The sequence below is a fragment of the Neomonachus schauinslandi genome, chromosome 14 (assembly GCF_002201575.2).
Source record: "Neomonachus schauinslandi chromosome 14, ASM220157v2, whole genome shotgun sequence".
In the NCBI taxonomy this organism is placed as follows: domain Eukaryota; kingdom Metazoa; phylum Chordata; class Mammalia; order Carnivora; family Phocidae; genus Neomonachus; species Neomonachus schauinslandi.
The window spans coordinates 84241425-84258659 of NC_058416.1; the positions used below are offsets into that span (position 1 = coordinate 84241425).

The 17235-nt window shown below is 40.3% G+C and overlaps 1 protein-coding gene across 1 annotated transcript in view; it reads right to left on the bottom strand.

Annotated features, from left to right (window-relative positions):
• Window positions 1-782: 782 nt before the first annotated feature.
• The window catches only part of RAD9B (RAD9 checkpoint clamp component B), a 39877-nt gene continuing 23424 nt past the window's right edge, over window positions 783-17235 (bottom strand). The window contains exons 10-11 of the mRNA XM_021698629.1: window positions 15840-16089; window positions 783-911 (exon numbers count right to left, since the gene is read on the bottom strand). Coding sequence (XP_021554304.1) covers window positions 783-911; window positions 15840-16089 — 379 coding nt within the window. The remainder of the gene's footprint in view (window positions 912-15839; window positions 16090-17235) is intronic.

Sequence of the window (17235 nt, forward strand, 5' to 3'; positions counted from 1 at the left end):
ACTCCAAAGTGAGGGGGGTGGCTATATATTTTTATTCTTGACCTTTAGTTCAGGGATTATTTTTACTTAAAATCTTAACAGAATATAAAAAGCAATGGACAAAAAAAGTCATGGCATTACATAGGAAGAGACTGCATAGCTTTTTACTATGTCTGAAAGCACCAAAACTCTAATGTTTGCAATCAAATACAAAAGCTCCCTACTAGTCACAGAACTACAAGCCATATTGATGCACTCTAGATGGCTGCTGAAAAAGGTCTAAATACCTTTATAAAACTGGCAAAGAGGGATGCCTGGGTGGCTCAGTCGGTTAAGCGTCTGCCTTCGGCTCAGGTCATGATCCCAGGGTGCTGGGATCGAGTCCCGCATCGGGCTCCCTGCTCCGCGTGGAGCCTGCTTCTCGCTCTGCCTCTGTCTCTCTCTCTGTCTCTCATGAATAAATAAATAAAATCTTAAAAAAAAAAAAAAAAAAACTGGCAAAGAAAATGCTAAAAGCTCTAGTGTGAACGTGCATTGAAGAATTCTAACGAGCTTTTTCCCTGCACAGAAGACTCTCCTGCCTCCAAGTAGCATTATGGATTTAAAGCAAATATGTACACTTAACAAGCAGCTATTTCTAGATATGGCTCTTATAAAAAATGATGATGTTTAGCAAAGCAGAAGCCCATCCTCCCATTTCAAGGAAGTCCAAGACAGTATCTTTTAGACTAAATGTGAAAACGTGTTTGAGGTGCAAGTGAGCTAGCAAATGGACTGGGGGCCAATTCAGCCATCATTAAGTGTTAGAATGTGGAAGAACTGCCATTATTCATGTCCTCTTCACTGTCACTTGCTGTTGCCAGACTGTCAAAAGGGTGGTTGAAGTGTTGTCGCTGCTCAGAAGAAACTGCTCCAAAGAACATGCAAGAAAACTGGAGGGAAAAAAAGTAACTCCACTGTTTATTCGAGCGAAAGTTAGTGCTCATTAGATGCTCCAGGTCACAGCCCCTTTTCAGAAACTTGGCCCATGTGGTCTCCCTAACTTTGATGGTGATGGCTCATGGAACACCCAAACCTTCATGACTGGTACAGCACATCCTAAAACAAAACCCTTCCCTGACTAAAAGGAACAGTTTGGGATCACTGATCTGACTCCTCTGCTGGAGCCATTAAAACTCACACCAAGGGAATGACAGACAAAGGGACCCTCTGCAGGCAATCCTGCTTGATTAATCCATCTTCTCCCCTTTCCCTCCTGCTGCAGCTGAAGCCACCACTCCCAGCTAAAGCCAATCCTTCCCTCCCTTTCTCTGCCCCCCCCCCCCCAGGCCTTCCCAGGCCGCTTCTCTGTTGAATAGGAATATCAGCACTTTAATCAAATGTTTTTCATCTTTAAAATACAAAATAGTCGGGCGCCTGGGTGGCTCAGATGGTTAAGCGTCTGCCTTCGGCTCAGGTCATGATCCCGGGGTCCTGGGATCGGGTCCCGCATCGGGCTCCCTGCTAGGCGGGGAGCCTGCTTCTCCCTCTGCCTCTGCCTCTCTCTCTCTCTCTCTCTGACTCTCATGAATAAATAAATAAAACATTTTAAAAAAAATAAAATACAAAATAGCCTAGGGGCGCCTGGGTGGCTCAGTCGTTGAGCGTCTGCCTTCAGTTCAGGTCGTGATCCCAGGGTCTTGGGGTCAAGCCCAGCATCAAGCTCCCTGCTCCAGGGGAGGCCTGCTTCTCCCTCTCCCACTCCCCTGCTTGTGTTCCCTCTCTCACTGTGTCTCTCTCTGTCAAATAAATAAAATCTTAAAAAAAAATAAGATACAAAATAGCCTTATCCCATCCCACCCCCATCCCCCCCTCAACTATTGCCTTACCTCTGCTGTCAAGCTGTCTACATTCACTGTCTCCATTTTCTCATTCTCTTATTCCTCAGTCCTATTTGAAAAAGCTGCTGACCCCACCACTCCACAAACTGTCTACGGTCACCAAAAATCACCACATCCTTAAGCCAATGAGCATTTTCAGTCTTCATCCCACTTGATACTTTCTTCTCGTACCTTCCTCATGCCACACTCTTCCTGGTTGCTTTTAGACTTTTCTGCTGGCTGGTCCTCTTCTACCCACCCTTTGAATTAGGGTTTCTCAATCCCAGCACTACTGACATTTTGGGTCTGATGATTCTTTGTTGTAGGGACTGTGCTGTGCAGCAGAGGTTGAGCAGCATCCCTGGCCTCTACCCACTAGACATCAAGTAGCACACCCCTTCCCAAATTGCAACATCCAAAAATGTCCCCAGACGTTGCTCAATGTCCCCTGGGGAGCATAATTGCCCCAGGTTAAGAACCTCTGCTTTCTATGATGGCAGCCCTCCTCTGGTACCCTCCTCTCCCTAGGAGATTTCATTCACACCCTTGGTTGAAATTACCACCTATATATGCCAGGGAGCTCAAAGTTAGAATTTGAACTTCAACCCATATATCCTACTACCTACTTGATTTCTGCAACTTAACATGTCCAAAACTGACTGTGATCTTAGTGAGCAGTGAAGCTGTTTCTCCAAACCTAAGTCTTTCTGAAACCTCTTTTTCCTTTAACCTCCATAACCAATCCATTACCAAATCCTGTTATTTTTACCTCCTCAGTTAGTTGTCATCTTTGGCCATGTCCCTCCGTCTCTACTATAAGGAATCACTCCCATCTCAGATGCTGCAACTGAGCTTCCATTCTTGCCTCACTGTACCCCATTCTTCACACAGTAGCTGCTTTGGCTGCTCTACAGTTATCTTTTTAAAAATTCTACTCTGTACAGTGCACCCAAAATAATTAGATACCTAGGAATAAACCTAACCAAAGAGGTAAAAGACCTGTTCTCTGAAAACTATAAAAAACTGATGAAAGAAATTGAAGATGACACAAAGAAATAGAAAGACATGCTCATGGATTGGAAGAACAAATATTGTTAAAACATCTTTACTACCCAAAGCAATTACTCATTTAATGCAATCCCTAGCAAAATACCAACAGCATTTTTACAGAACTACAAAAACAATCCTAAAATTTGTCTGGAACCACAAAAGACCCCAAATAACCAAAGCAATCTTGAAAAAGAAAAAGGCTGGAGGCATCACAGTTCCAGACTTCAAGTTATATTACAAAGCTGTAGTAATCAGAACAGTATGGTACTGGCACAAAAATAGACACATAGATCAATGGAACAAAAATAGACACATAGATCAATGGAACAGAATTGTGGAAAATACACAATTACATGATCAGCTAATCTTTAACAATCTTTAACAAAATAAAGAAGAATATCCAATGAGAAAAAGAATGTCTCTTCAACAAATGGAGTTGGGAAAACTGGACAACGTGCAGAAGAATGAAACTGGACCACTTTTTACACCACACACAAAAATAGATTTAAAATGGATTAAAGACCTAAATGTGAGACCTGAAACCAGAAAAATCCTAGAAGAAAACACAGGCAGTAACTTCTTTGACATTGGCTGTAGCAACTTCTTTCTAGATATGTCTCCGGAGGCAAGGGAAACAAAAGCAAAAATAAACTATTGGGACTAAATAAAAATAAAAAGCTGCTACACAGCAAAGGAAACAACAAACTGAAAGGCAACCTACAGAATGGGAGAAGATATTTGCAAATGACATAGCCAATAAAGGGTTAGTATCCAAAATATGTAAAGAACTTATAAAACCCAACACCCAAAAAACAATCCAATTTAAAAAATGGACAAAAGGGGCGCCTGGGTGGCTCAGTTGGGTAAGCATCCAACTCTTGATTTCAGCTCAGGTCATGATCTCAGGGTTGTGAGAGCAAGCCCCATTTCAGGCTCCGCGCAGAGTCTGCTTGTCCCTCTCCCCCTGCTCCTCTCCCCTGCCTGGGCGCTCTCTCTCTCTCTCAAAATCTTTTAAAAAATGGACAGAAGACATGAACAGACATTTCTCCAAAGAAGACTTATAGGTGGCCAACAGACACATGAAGATGTTCATCATCACTTATCATCAGGGAAGTGCAAATCAAAACTACAATATCACCTCACAGCTGTCAGAATGGCTAAAATCAACAACACAAAGAACAACAGGTGTTGTTGAGGATGTGGAGAAAAAGGAACCCTTGTGCACTGTTGGTGGGAATGCAAACTAGTGCAGCCACCGTGGCAAACAGTTATGGAGGTTCCTCAAAAAGTTAAAATAGAGCTATCTTGTGGTCCAGCAATGGCATTACTGGTATTTACCCAAAGAATATAAGAACACTAATTCAAAGGGATACATGCACCTCTGTGTATATAGCAGCATTACTTACAATAGCCAAAATACGGAAGCAGCCCAAGTGTCCATCAATTAATAAATGGATAAAGAAGATGTATGTATATATACAATGGAGTATTATTCGGCCATAACAAAGAATGCAATCTTGCTATTTGCAACAACATGGATATCTAGAGACTATAAAGCTTAGTGAAGTTAAGCCAGAGAAAGACAAATACCGTATGATTTCACTCATGTGGAATTTAAGAAACAAAACAGGAGAAAAATAAGGGAGAGAGAGAAACAAATAACAGACTCAGGGTGTCTGGGTGGCTCAGTTGGTTAAGCGTCTGCCTTTGGCTGAGGTCATGATCCCAGGGTCCTGGGATCAAGTCCCAACATTGGGATCCCTGCTCAGTGGGGAGTCTGCTTCTCCCTCTCCCTCTGCTTCTCTCTGCCCCACTTGTTCTCTCTCTCTCAAAATCTGTAAAGACAAAAAACCAAAAAACAAAAACCAGACTCTTAACTACAGAGAACAAACATGGCTTCCAGGACTCTTCAGGCATCTGGTATTCAACAACTGCTCTAACTTCACCCTGTGCCATTGTTTCCCCTTGGCTATCTGCTCTCTGATCACATCGGCCAGGCTTCACTTCCTTAAAACCACCACACTCCATCACAGGGCCTTTGCACATGCCATACATTCACCCAACTCCACTACTTTAACCTTTCTAGCTCAACCCAAACACCAGTTTCAAGGAGAAGGCTTTCTGACCTAGATTAGGTCAGTCACATCTTAAGTTCTCTCAAAGCATCCTGAACTTTTCCTTAATTGAACTTATCACAGTTTTTTAAAATTAGCATATATTTAGTCGTGTGACTATTTAATGTGTATCTCCCCCCTAGTCTATAATCAAGTTTAGGAATCTTTCTTGTTGGGGTGCCTGAGTGGCTCAGTTGGTTGGGCGGCTGCCTTCGGCTCAGGTCATGATCCCAGAGTCCTGGGATCGAGCCCCGCGTCAGGCTCCCTGCTCCGCGGGAAGCCTGCTTCTCCCTCTCCCCCTGCTTGTGTTCCCTCTCTTGCTGTGTCTCTCTCTGTCAAATAAATGGATAAAATCTTAAAAAAAAAAAAAAAGGAAACTTCCTTGTATAAACAAGAGCAAAATAATTTGCCCTCCATTGTATTCCCTACATCTAAGACACATGACCCTTGACAGATACTTGTGGGAATTGCATGATAGTTGCATGAATGAATAAATGAATGAGCCTTGTTCTTGGCTCATCCTCACATATCAGAAGGTGAAGATGCCCTCTGCATAGTGGCAGTCTGACAGCAGCTGTGGAATTCTTGCTTCAGATGGAACACCCAAATTAGCTGTGATAGACAGAATGCCCCCCCCAAAGGTGTACACATCTTAAACCCAAGAACCTGTGAATATGTTACATCATGTGGAAGAGGGAAATTAAAGATAGTAGATGGAATTTAAGTTGCTAATCAGCTGACTTGGACCATCCAGGTGGGCCCAATGGAATTACAAGGATCCTTAAATGTGAAGGAGGGAGAGGAAGAAAAAAGGTCATAGTAAAGTGATGTGAAAAAGACTCAACCAGCCATTGCTGGGTTTTTCTTTTTAATTTTATGAATACATCTCATAATTTTATTAAACTTTTTTTTAAAGATTTTATTTACTTATTTATTTGAGAGGGCATGAGCAGGGGAAAAGGGCAGAGGAAGAGGGAGAAGCAGGCTCCCCACTGAGCAGGAAGCCCAATGCAGGGCTCGATTCCAGGGCCCCGGAATCATGACCTAAGCCAAAGGCAGACGCTTAACCGACTGAGCCACCCAGGTGCCCCCACTGCTGGTTTTGAAGATGGGAGGGAACCACAAACCAAAGAATGCAGGTGACCTCAAGAAACTGGGAAAGGCAAGAAAACAGATTGTTTTCTTTCTAGAGTCTCCAGAAAGGAACACACCCCTGCACACCTAGATTTTAGCCCAGTAAGACCCATTTTGGACTTCTGACCTCCAGAACCTTAAGACAATAAACTGGTGTTTTAAGGCTCTAAATTTGTGGTTATTTGTTCCAGCAGAAATAGGAAATTAATACGACTGGCTTTGATTTTTTAACTAGAGGCATACTCTCAGCTGCCTCTGAAGAATCTAGTTTTGACCAAGGTCAAGAGCCTAAGGCTGGAAATGACCTAGAGATAGCACCTGTGTCCGTTCAACATATAATATCATATGCACATAGCTCTTCATAATGTTTATGGTGCTATATAGTAGACTAGAAAGCTTATATTTACTTTGGTTTTTGAAAATTGCTGTGAATTTGCTATTAGGGTAAATATTCTTTGCTACTCTCTCTGTTCCCACCTACTCTTCAGCCTGTAAATCTTGAATGGCTGAATGATCGAGCCCTTTCCTGGTATCTAACAGTCTTCTAATGAAAATGCTTATGAACAGCCATGAAACTGGGAATTAACCTCAAGTCCAGTATGAACTGGGTAAGAAGATAAATTATTATAAAATCTTTTTTTAATTTTTAATTATTTTTTAAAGATTTTATTTATTTATTTGACAGAGAGACAGCAAGAGCAGGAACACAAGCAGGGGGAGTGGGAGAGGGAGAAGCAGGCTTCCTGCTGAGCAGGGAGCCCGAAGCGGGGCTCGATCCCAGGACCCTGGGACCATGACCTGAGTCGAAGGCAGATGCTTAACGACTGAGCCACCCAGGCGCCCTAAAATCTTTTTTTTTTTTAAGATTTTATTTATTTGACAGAGAGAGACACAGTGAGAGAGGGAACACAAGCAGGGGGAGTAGGAGAGGGAGAGCAAGCTTCCAGCGGAGCAGGGAGCCCGATGCGGGGCTCGATCCCAGGACCCTGGGATCATGACCTGAGCTGAAGGCAGACGCTTAATGACTGAGCCACCCAGGCGCCCCTCTTTTTTTTTTAATGATATACATATTTTCCCCATTTTGGTGCTCCAAGAACTGTGTATAACTTCTTGTTTAAACTTATTGAAAATCCACAATGGAAAAGAATACCTGTCATTGTTTACAACACAGTAATACTCTGTCATAATTCAATTTTGAAAATCCCCTTTCCCAAAGCAATATACTACCATATATTATTTTAAATACAGTGAATTAAAATTGATTTCATTTTGGAATTTTGTGATACTACTTGAAAGGATTTTAAAAACTTCCCTAGGCTATCCCAAACCAGTACTGAAAGTTTGCCAACCATTGGCTATGCACTAGGATACAGAGATGAGTAAGACTCAGGCTTGTCCTTGATGAACTCACAGTCACCCAGTAGACTAACAAACATGTACGTTAAATTATTATGTGACAATGACAGTGAATATGATGCACAAGTGCTTTGAGTAGAATGGGAAGACTTCAAAATGAGAAGTATCATTTGAGCCAGGCCTTGAAGGATGGGTAGGAGTTTGAAAGGTGGAAAAGAAAGAATTACTATCATCCCAGGCTGTAGGAACAATACCATGAGTAAAAGTAGAACACAAAAGTGTGTGCTAAACCTTACCACCAAGATTAGGAACTAAGCAAGGATGTCTCTCCACTGCTACTCAACATTGTACTAGAGATTATAAGCTAATGCAGCTGAACAAAAAAGATCAGTTGAAGGCATTAAAGAGGAAGTAAAACTATAAAGATGATAGATAGTATGTCTGTAAAACCTGAGAGAATCAATGATAAAACTAATGTTAACAAAATAATTCAGCAAGGTAATAGGATATAAAATTAACACAAGAGGGGCGCCTGGGTGTCTCAGTCATTAAGCATCTGCCTTTGGCTCAGGTCATGATCCCAGGGTCCTGGGAGCATCGGGCTCCCTGCTTGGTGGGAAGCCTGCTTCTCCCTCTCCCACTCCTCCTGCTTGCTTTCCCTCTCTCTGTCAAATAAATAAGTAAAATCTTTAAAAAAAAATTAACACAAGAAAACATTAGCCTTCATATACATACAATAGGCAGTTGGAGAATATAATGGTAGAGGAAACTCCATTTGCAATAGCAACATAAAAGGTTAATTACTTATGAATAAACTTAATAAATTCATAGAACCTATATGAGGAAAATTTTAAAACACCCCTGAAAGATATAAAAGTAGACCAACAAGTGGAAATACTTGCCTGTTTTGGGACAGAATGACTCAACATGATAAACATGTCAGTTTTCCCCAAGTTAACAGAAATTTAAGGAAATCCCAATAAAAAAATGACAACAGACTTTTATGGAGCTAGATAAGTTGATATTAAAGTTCAACATTCAGGAATAGCCAGGAAAAACTGACAAAATCTACAAAGGGATACTGACTACTGAACATTCAGACATACTCTGAAGCCTCTGTAATGAAAAATGTGGTTCTGACAAATGAACAGATCAGCAGAATAGAAAAGGAAGTCTAGAAATAGACCCCAAAACATACATAAATGTAGTATGTGACGGGCGCCTGGGTGGCTCAGTCGTTGGGCGTCTGCCTTCGGCTCAGGTCATGGTCCCAGGGTCCTGGGATCGAGTCCCACATCGGGCTCCCTGCTTGGAGGGAAGCCTGCTTCTCCCTCTCCCACTCCCCCTGCTTGTGTTCCTGCTCTCGCTGTCTCTCTGTCAAATAAATAAATAAAATCTTTAAAAAAAAAAAAAAAAAAAAAAAAATGTAGTATGTGACAAAGAGAGCTCCTCAAATCACTAAGGCAAAGGTAGACCTTATAAGAAGTGGTTCTGGGATGGCTGGGTAGCCATTTTGAAAAAGATAAAATTGAACCCCTACCTCACACCATACACAAGACGAGAAACTCCAAATAGTTCAGGTGTAAATCTAAAAAGATGAAATCAGGGGCGCCTGGGTGGCTCTGTCGATTAAGCGTCCAAAACTTGATTTCAGCTCAGGTCATGATCTCAGGGTTGTGAGACAGAGCCCTGTGTTGGGCTCTGCAGTGGGCAGGGAAACTGCTTGGGATTCGTTCTCCCTCTTCCTCTGCCCTTCCCCCACTCTGGAACCTCATCCCCCACTACCACCGCTCATGTGCCCCCTCTCTAAAAAAAAAAAAAGATGAAACCATACAAGTTCTAGAAGGAAACATGGGTGAGTTTCTCTTTTAACCTCCACATGGGGAAGGGCTTTCTTTCTAATTAATGACTCAAAATCCAAAGATGATTCTTTTTTAAAGGTAGGTAAGTTTGACTATATAAAATGAAAAAATTTTTGCATGAAAAAAAACCTTAAAAATTTGACAACTGATAAACTGAGAGAAAATATTTACACCATATATCACAGATAAATAAATGGCTAATATCCTTATATATATAAAGAACTCTTAAAATTGAAGGACAAAAAAATAGAAAAATGGGAAGAGATAATAAATCCACAAAAATTTAAAAAGTTTTTAAATATTTATTTGAGAGAGAAAGCCCGCCCAAGAGGGCAAAGGGGCAGACTCCTGCTTGAGTATGGAGTTCAACTTGGTGCTCAGTCACACAAGCCATGAGATCAGAACCTGAGCTGAAACAAAGAGTCAGATGTCCAACCGACTGAGGCACCCCAAAATTACAAAAGTTTTTAAACACATGAAAAGATGTTCAACCTCACAATTAGAGAAATGCAAATTAAAACAACACCGAGGTACCATTTCTCAACTATCAGTATGACATACATGCTGTTTGCAGGCTGCAGAAAATAGGCCCTCTCCTCTATTGCAGGAGGGAGTGCAAACTGGTACAACCTTTCTGAGAAGAATCTGGCAGCATCTAACAAGACTACAGATGCACTTTTTTTTCTTTTTTACATATGCACTTTTAAACCAGCAACACACTTTCAGGAATTTGTCTTGAAGATAGACTTCAGACAATATGAAAACCTTTACATGTGTAAAAGGTTATTCACTGCAGCTTTGTAATTGCAAAACATAAGGGGGAGGGATCTAAATGCCCACATATAAGAGAATGGTTGAATTAACTATGGTATATCACACATGAAATACTACACAGTTATTGAGGGGAAAAATAAAGTGATATGGAGTGATTTCTAGTACATACTGCTAGGTGCAAAAAGCAAAGTGGAAAATAGTATTTATAGAAAAAAAATATGTGTGTATCTGCTCATTTGTGCAAAAAGAAACATAAATGATTAAAACTGAGATTTATTCTCTACAAAGGGTGCAAAGAAGGGAAGGAGTGACACTGCTCTGCATACACCCTTTTATAGTTCTGACTTCTAGTGCTGTTCATAGGTCAGCACTCGAAGACCAAAATCAACAAGGATTTGGGGAGAACCAAAATGGGAGCAAACAAAGCTACCTGCATTAAAAATGATTAATATAACCATACTGAAATATGAATGAGGGAAAAAACTAACCTAAGTAACTTTGATGAACTGTATTTTTTTTTTTTAAGATTTATTTATTCACTTCAGAGAGAGAGCGTGCACAGCAGGAGGGGCAGAGGGAGAGAGAATCTCAAGCAGACTCTGTGCTGAGCATGGAGCCTGATGTGGGGCTCGATCTCCTGACCATGAGATTATGACCCAAGCTGAAACCAAGAGTTGGATGCTTAACTGACTGCACCAATGAGGTGCCCTGAGAAGAAGTATTTTGAATATATACTTAATAGCTGAAGACAAAATAATATTCACAAATATTGTACTTCTGTTAGCAGATTCATTTTTTCCAGGGGTATGGATTAGCAATTCTGAAACTATGTGTTCTCAGATTGAACAATAAATAAACATGTTGTGGATAACAACAGCCAAGTTTCTCACTGTCAGACAAAGGAGTTTTAAAGAAACAGGGGAGGGGCGCCCAGGGGGCTCAGTCGGTGAAGCATCTGCCTTTGGCTCAGGTCATGATCCCATGGTCCTGGGATAGAGCCCTGTTTTGGGCTCCCTGCTCAGCAGGGAGTCTGCTTCTCCCTCTCCCTCTGACCCTCCTCCCTGCTCATGTTCTCTCTCTCAAATAAATAAATAAAATCTTTTTTAAAAAATAATTAAAAAAATAAATGGGGGAGGCCAGTATGAACCCTGTGGTGTTGGACTGGAACTGGAGGTATCAGTATGAATTCATGGGTTTTAATGTACATAAGTATGTATGTATACAAATAGATATAAAAATTGATCAATATGTGTGTATGTGTCAATAAATGCATATGTTTCCTAGCTTTGTCTGCTGAGAGGGCCTAGAAGCAAGGAAATCCCAGTACAAAAGAGCACACCTACCACCCAGAAGTTGTTTCTGTCTGCCATCTCCGATCAAAGGAACCAGGACTCTTGGGAGAAATGACTGATTCCATTTGGGTTGGAGTTGGGAAATACAAGGTAAGCCTAGAACACTTTAAGTTTCCAGAAAGTAAGGAAGTACTCAAAAAACGCTGGAGATATGCCAAAGAGACAGAGGCTCCCAGTATAAATGATAGTAATGGATTATCACCCCCAAAATAAAATTAATATTCAAGAGTATTTTGTCACATAAGTAATTGAATAACAAATAAATGGAGAGAAGGAAAGTTATTAAAGCAGAATTTCATCTGATAATAGAAAAATTACCATTTGTCAAGCATCACAGTAATAATTATTTTAGACAAAAAAGCATCAATGGATGCTAAAATTAGTAGGCAAAAAGTATGACAAGAAACAGGATATTTACTTAGTTTCAAAGTATCTCCCACCAAGCCACTTTCGATTACTAACAGAAAACAGTAACTTTACCATGGAGAAATCTGGCAGATAACCTTAACTATATGATAAAATTAGGATCACCAAGAAGACAAATCTCCATCATGGGTTTCCAGATAAAATGTGTGAGAAGAACACAGCATTGTTCTGTTTCATTCTTACTAAAAATGCACAGCTGAAATTTAATCATGAAGAAATCAGAAAAATTCAAATACAGGGACATTGTACTAAAGTGTCAAGGTAAAGAAAGATAAAACAAGATTTAGAAAATGTTCCAGACTAAAGGAGACGCTGTTAATATTTAGGGAATCTGGGTGACCAGTATATGGGAATTCTTTATACTACTTCCGCAAGTGAGTCTGAATTTATTTCAAAATTTTAAAAAATATAATGTTCATGGGACACCTGGGTGGCTCAGTCGGTTAAGCGTCTGCCTTTGGCTCAGGTCATGATCCCAGAGTCCTGGGATCGAGTCCTGCATCAGGCTCTTTGCTCAGCAGGGGGCCTGCTTCTTCATCTATCTCCTGCTCCCCCTGGTTGTGCTTTCTCTCTCTCTGACAAATAAATTAATAAAATCTTTAAAAAAATTTTTTTTAAATATAATGTGCATGTGTGCAAGCATGTGTGTATATACATGCATAGAAAAAGCCCTAACAGTAATAATAGAAGTGTTTGTAGTGATTATCTCTGATAATCTCTTATTTGTATTTTCTGATTTTTCTCTGGTGAAATGAGAATTGTACTATCACATAAATGTTAACATCTGGATAGTCGGGGAGAAGGGTATGTAGGAATTCTTCGTACTATTTTTGCAACTTTTTTTTTTATTCTTATGTTAATCCCCATACATTACATCATTAGTTTTAGATGAAGTGTTCCATGATTCATTGTTTGTGCATAACACCCTGTGCTCCATGCAGAATGTGCCCTCCTCAATACCCACCACCAGGCTAACCCATCCTCCCACCCTGCAACTTTTTTTTAAGAACTTATTTATTTATTTGAGAGAGAGAGAGAGAGCTCACGCCTGAGCACGAGCAGGGTTAGGGAGAAGCAGACTCCCCAGTGAGCAGGGAGCCTGACACAGGGCTTCATCCCAGGGCCCTGGGATCATGATCTGAGCTGAAGGAAGATGCTTAACCGACTGAACTGCCCAGGCGCCCCAATTTTTGCAACTTTTTATTTATTTTTTTTTTATTTATTTATTTTTTTAAAGAGTTTTTAGCTGATAGGCTCAGAGTAAGCAGTTAAGCATTTTTTTTTTTACTTTTTTTTTTTAAGACTTTATTTATTTATTTGACAGAGAGACACAGCGAGAGAGGGAACACAAGCAGGGGGAGTGGGAGAGGGAGAAGCAGGCTTCCCGCGGAGCAGGGAGCCCGATGCGGGACTCGATCCCAGGACCCTGGGATCATGACCTGAGCCGAAGGCAGACACTTAACGACTGAGCCACCCAGGCGCCCCTTTTTGCAACTTTTTAAAAGCGAAATTATTTTAAAATGGAAAGTTAAAAACAAACAAGCAAACAAATAGTAATGGGCCATATTATTATCAGAATGTTACTAGCACCATAATGGCTATAGCTTGAGTCTGGTTCACAAGGGATGGCCCTCCTGTGTACATGGCAAATGCTGCAAATCAACTACAGATATAGCTTTAGTCACGCTCAACTTAGTTTGCCCAACCAAATGACTGGTGGTGTTACTAAAGAGGAAACCTATCTGCCATTCCTGGCATAGAGTATGTTTTGTATGGGAGCAGGAAGGAGGAAAGGGGGAGGCCTAGTGAAGAGCATAATAAATACCCCAGGGACAGTCCCTGAATGCCATTCCAAGGAGTTTAGTTGTAATCCTATGGGACAAAGGGAATGATCCAAGAGTTTTGAAGACAGGAGAGTAATGTATAACAGTAACTAACATTTAATGAGCATTAGCCATGTGCCAGCTCCATATATTAGTTCAATTAATTCCCACAGTTCTATTTAATGGGTAGTACTATTATTATCCCCCTTTTACTGATAATAAAACCAAGGCAAGGGGCGCCTGGGTGGCTCAGTCGTTAAGCATCTGCCTTCGGCTCAGGTCGTGATCCCAGGGTCCTGGGATCGAGCCCCGCATTGGGCTCCCCGCTCGGCGGGAAGCCTGCTTCTCCCTCTGCCACTCCCCCTGCTTGTGTTCCCTCTCTCACTGTGTCTCTCTCTTCAAATAAATAAATAAATAAATAATTTAAAAATAAATAAATAAATAAATAAATAAAACCAAGGCAAGAGAGGAGTAACTTGTCCAAGTCACACAACCAGTAAGTGGCAAACAGGGATGTAAACCTAGGAATTCTAAATCTGGAGCCAGTGCTCTAAACCTCTGTACTTCACTATAAATGTAAGGTTTGGACAAAATCTTCTGGTACACTGGAGGAGAACCAGAGTGGACAGGAATGGAGGCATGGAAGCCAATGGGAAGGCTCACAATAGTTTGGATGGAAAATGATAAGGGTCTAAATAACAATCCTATTGTAATTTCAGTTTTGCAGGAGTTTGCCATATTAAGGCAAATAATACCATTTAAAATAGGACTGTGTTGGGGCACCTGGGTGGCGGTTGTTTTTAGAATATACGTGACATGATGGGAAATTTTAAGAAGAGTCCTGTAATGGTGCTCATGGAGCTTACAGTTCTTTACAGTTCTTTATAAATGTCACTTTCCCTAGTGAGGAAATGGGCAATCTTAGTGAATTTCAGGGAAGTGAAGTGGCCAGAAAATGTTTTTGTATTGTTACCTTTGAAAAGGTAAGCACAATATGTGTGACCAAAAAAACAGAAGGGGAAAATGCTTTTGTATAATGAAAGACAAATTTCAGTTTTCACCTCATGGCCAAGTTAGTAATATACAAGAGAAAATTGCTGTAACTGCTAGGCATATAATAGGTATTCAATAAACACAGTATCAAACTGAATAATGAATGGAGTTTACTACCCAATTTTACTGCCCTGAAAGTCTTTTTTTTTTTTAAAGATTTTATTTATTTATTTGAGAGAGAGAATGAGATAGAGAGAGCATGAGAGGTGGGAGGGTGAGAGGGAGAAGCAGACTCCCTGCTGCAGGGAGCCCAATGCGGGACTCGATCCCGGGACTCCAGGATCATGACCTGAGCCAAAGGCAGTCGCTTAACCAACTGAGCTACCCAGGCGCCCCGCCCTAAAAGTCTTTTATACAGTGTAAGATAGTGACTTTTAGAAATACTATTTCTCCCTTCAAATTTGTTAAGAAACTCATATTTCTAAACCAATAATAATAGCAATAGTAAAACAAGCTTGAATAAACCATTAATGTAAACATATTAAATTGGGAATTATTATTTGAGATACTTCAGTTTCTAATAAATCATATTTACCTTCAGTTCAATAGATATCATAAGGTTTAACACAATGGCATTCTGTAAAGCTTATCATCCAGCTAGTAAAATGTTGGTAATATAATAGGTTATTAACTGGGACTCCACTATGAAATAATTGGTGATACTTGTTGGGATGAAATTTAAATTTGTACTACGATGAGTAAAGGATTTCCCAACCCAATTTGAAAAATAAAATGAGGACACTTATCTTAGAAAGTCAATTATATGCCTTTAGCATATTATTTGTATTCAAAGATTATCCTGTAAGCAATCATAATTTATTCTTTAATACAAGAGACCCAAATATCTACTTGAATATATTTTGTTGCTCAATGAGCAATTTAAACTCTTTTGTACTGACAGTCTGTAAGTCAGACTGGTTTCACCTCTCTCCTATCAAAAAGTAAGGAAACTATTTTCAGGACATTGGGGTGGGCCTGGGCAGGGAGACTGCAAAGGGAGACAGATGATGAGAAATCTTGACTGAGACGTTGTCATGTCTCAATGTTTTCCCTTTACCTTCCTTAGATATGAAGACCCTGGCGCCTCCTCCGTGTCGCTGACACTGCTTTCTGGCACTTCACTAATGTCTTCATTCACTCTTTTCATTATAGGGCTGCCACAGTTTTCCAATGCAGGGATGTCTGTTTGAGTCTCATTAGGATAAAGCCTTTTGGGTGCTGCTTTTCTCAAGATACATCCTGGGGCCTTGCTGGTTGCATTTTTGCCAGTCTTTGAACTGTTGTTTGTTGAACACATCAGATCGGACCTGAGGTATTAAGGGATTAAATGAATGAACTGTTAGCCTGCAAATGTATATTTTTATATAACTAATGAAGCAATATGGGATGACAATGATAACACTAGTTTAGAGAATATATTGAAACAACATAGAACTGATTGTTGAAAGTTTAAAATTTACCTCAAAAAATTAAAAATAGAACTACCTACCCTACTATCCAGTAATTGCCCTACTAGGTATTTACTCAAGGATACAAAAATACAGATTTGAAGTGTACATGCACCCCTCTGTTTATAGCAGCATTATCAACGATAGCCAAACTATGAAAAGAGCCCAAATGTCCATCGACTGATGAATGGATAAAGAAGATGTGATATATATATATAAATGGAATATTACTCAGCCATCAAAAAGAATGAAATCCTGCCAGGGCGCCTGGATGGCTCAGTCGTTAAGCAGCTGCCTTCAGCTCAGGTCATGATCCCAGGGTCCTGGGATCCAGCCCCGCATCGGGCTCCCTGCTCAGCGGGAAGCCTGCTTCTCCCTCTCCCACTCCCCCTGCTTGTGTTCCCTCTCTCGCTGTGTCTCTCTCTGTCAAATAAATTAATTTTAAAAATCTTAAAAAAAAAAAGAATGAAATCCTGCCATTTGCAACAATGTGGACACTCTAGTAAGGTGTATTACGTAGGTGTATTATACTAAGCAAAATAAGTCAGTCAAGGAAAGACAAATGCCATATGATTTCACTCTAATGTGGAATTCAAGAAGCAAAACAGAAGCTCATATGGGAGGGAGAGGAATAAAAGGGAGAGAGAGAGAGAAGGAAACAAACCATAAGAGACTTTTTTATTATTATTAACATATAATGTATTATTTGTTTCAGAGGTACAGGTCTGTGATTCATCAGTCTTACACAACACACAGCACTAATCACAACACATACCCTCCCCAATGTCCATCACCGAGCCTCCCATCTTTTTTTTTAATTTTATTATGTTATGTTAATCACCATATATTACATCATTAGTTTTTGATGTCATGTTCCATGATTCATAGTTTGCATATAACACCCAGAGCTCCATTCAATACGTGCCCTCCTTAATACCCATCACCGGGCTAACCCATCCCCCTACTCCCCTTACCACATCTTTTTTTTTTTTTTTTAAGCAGACT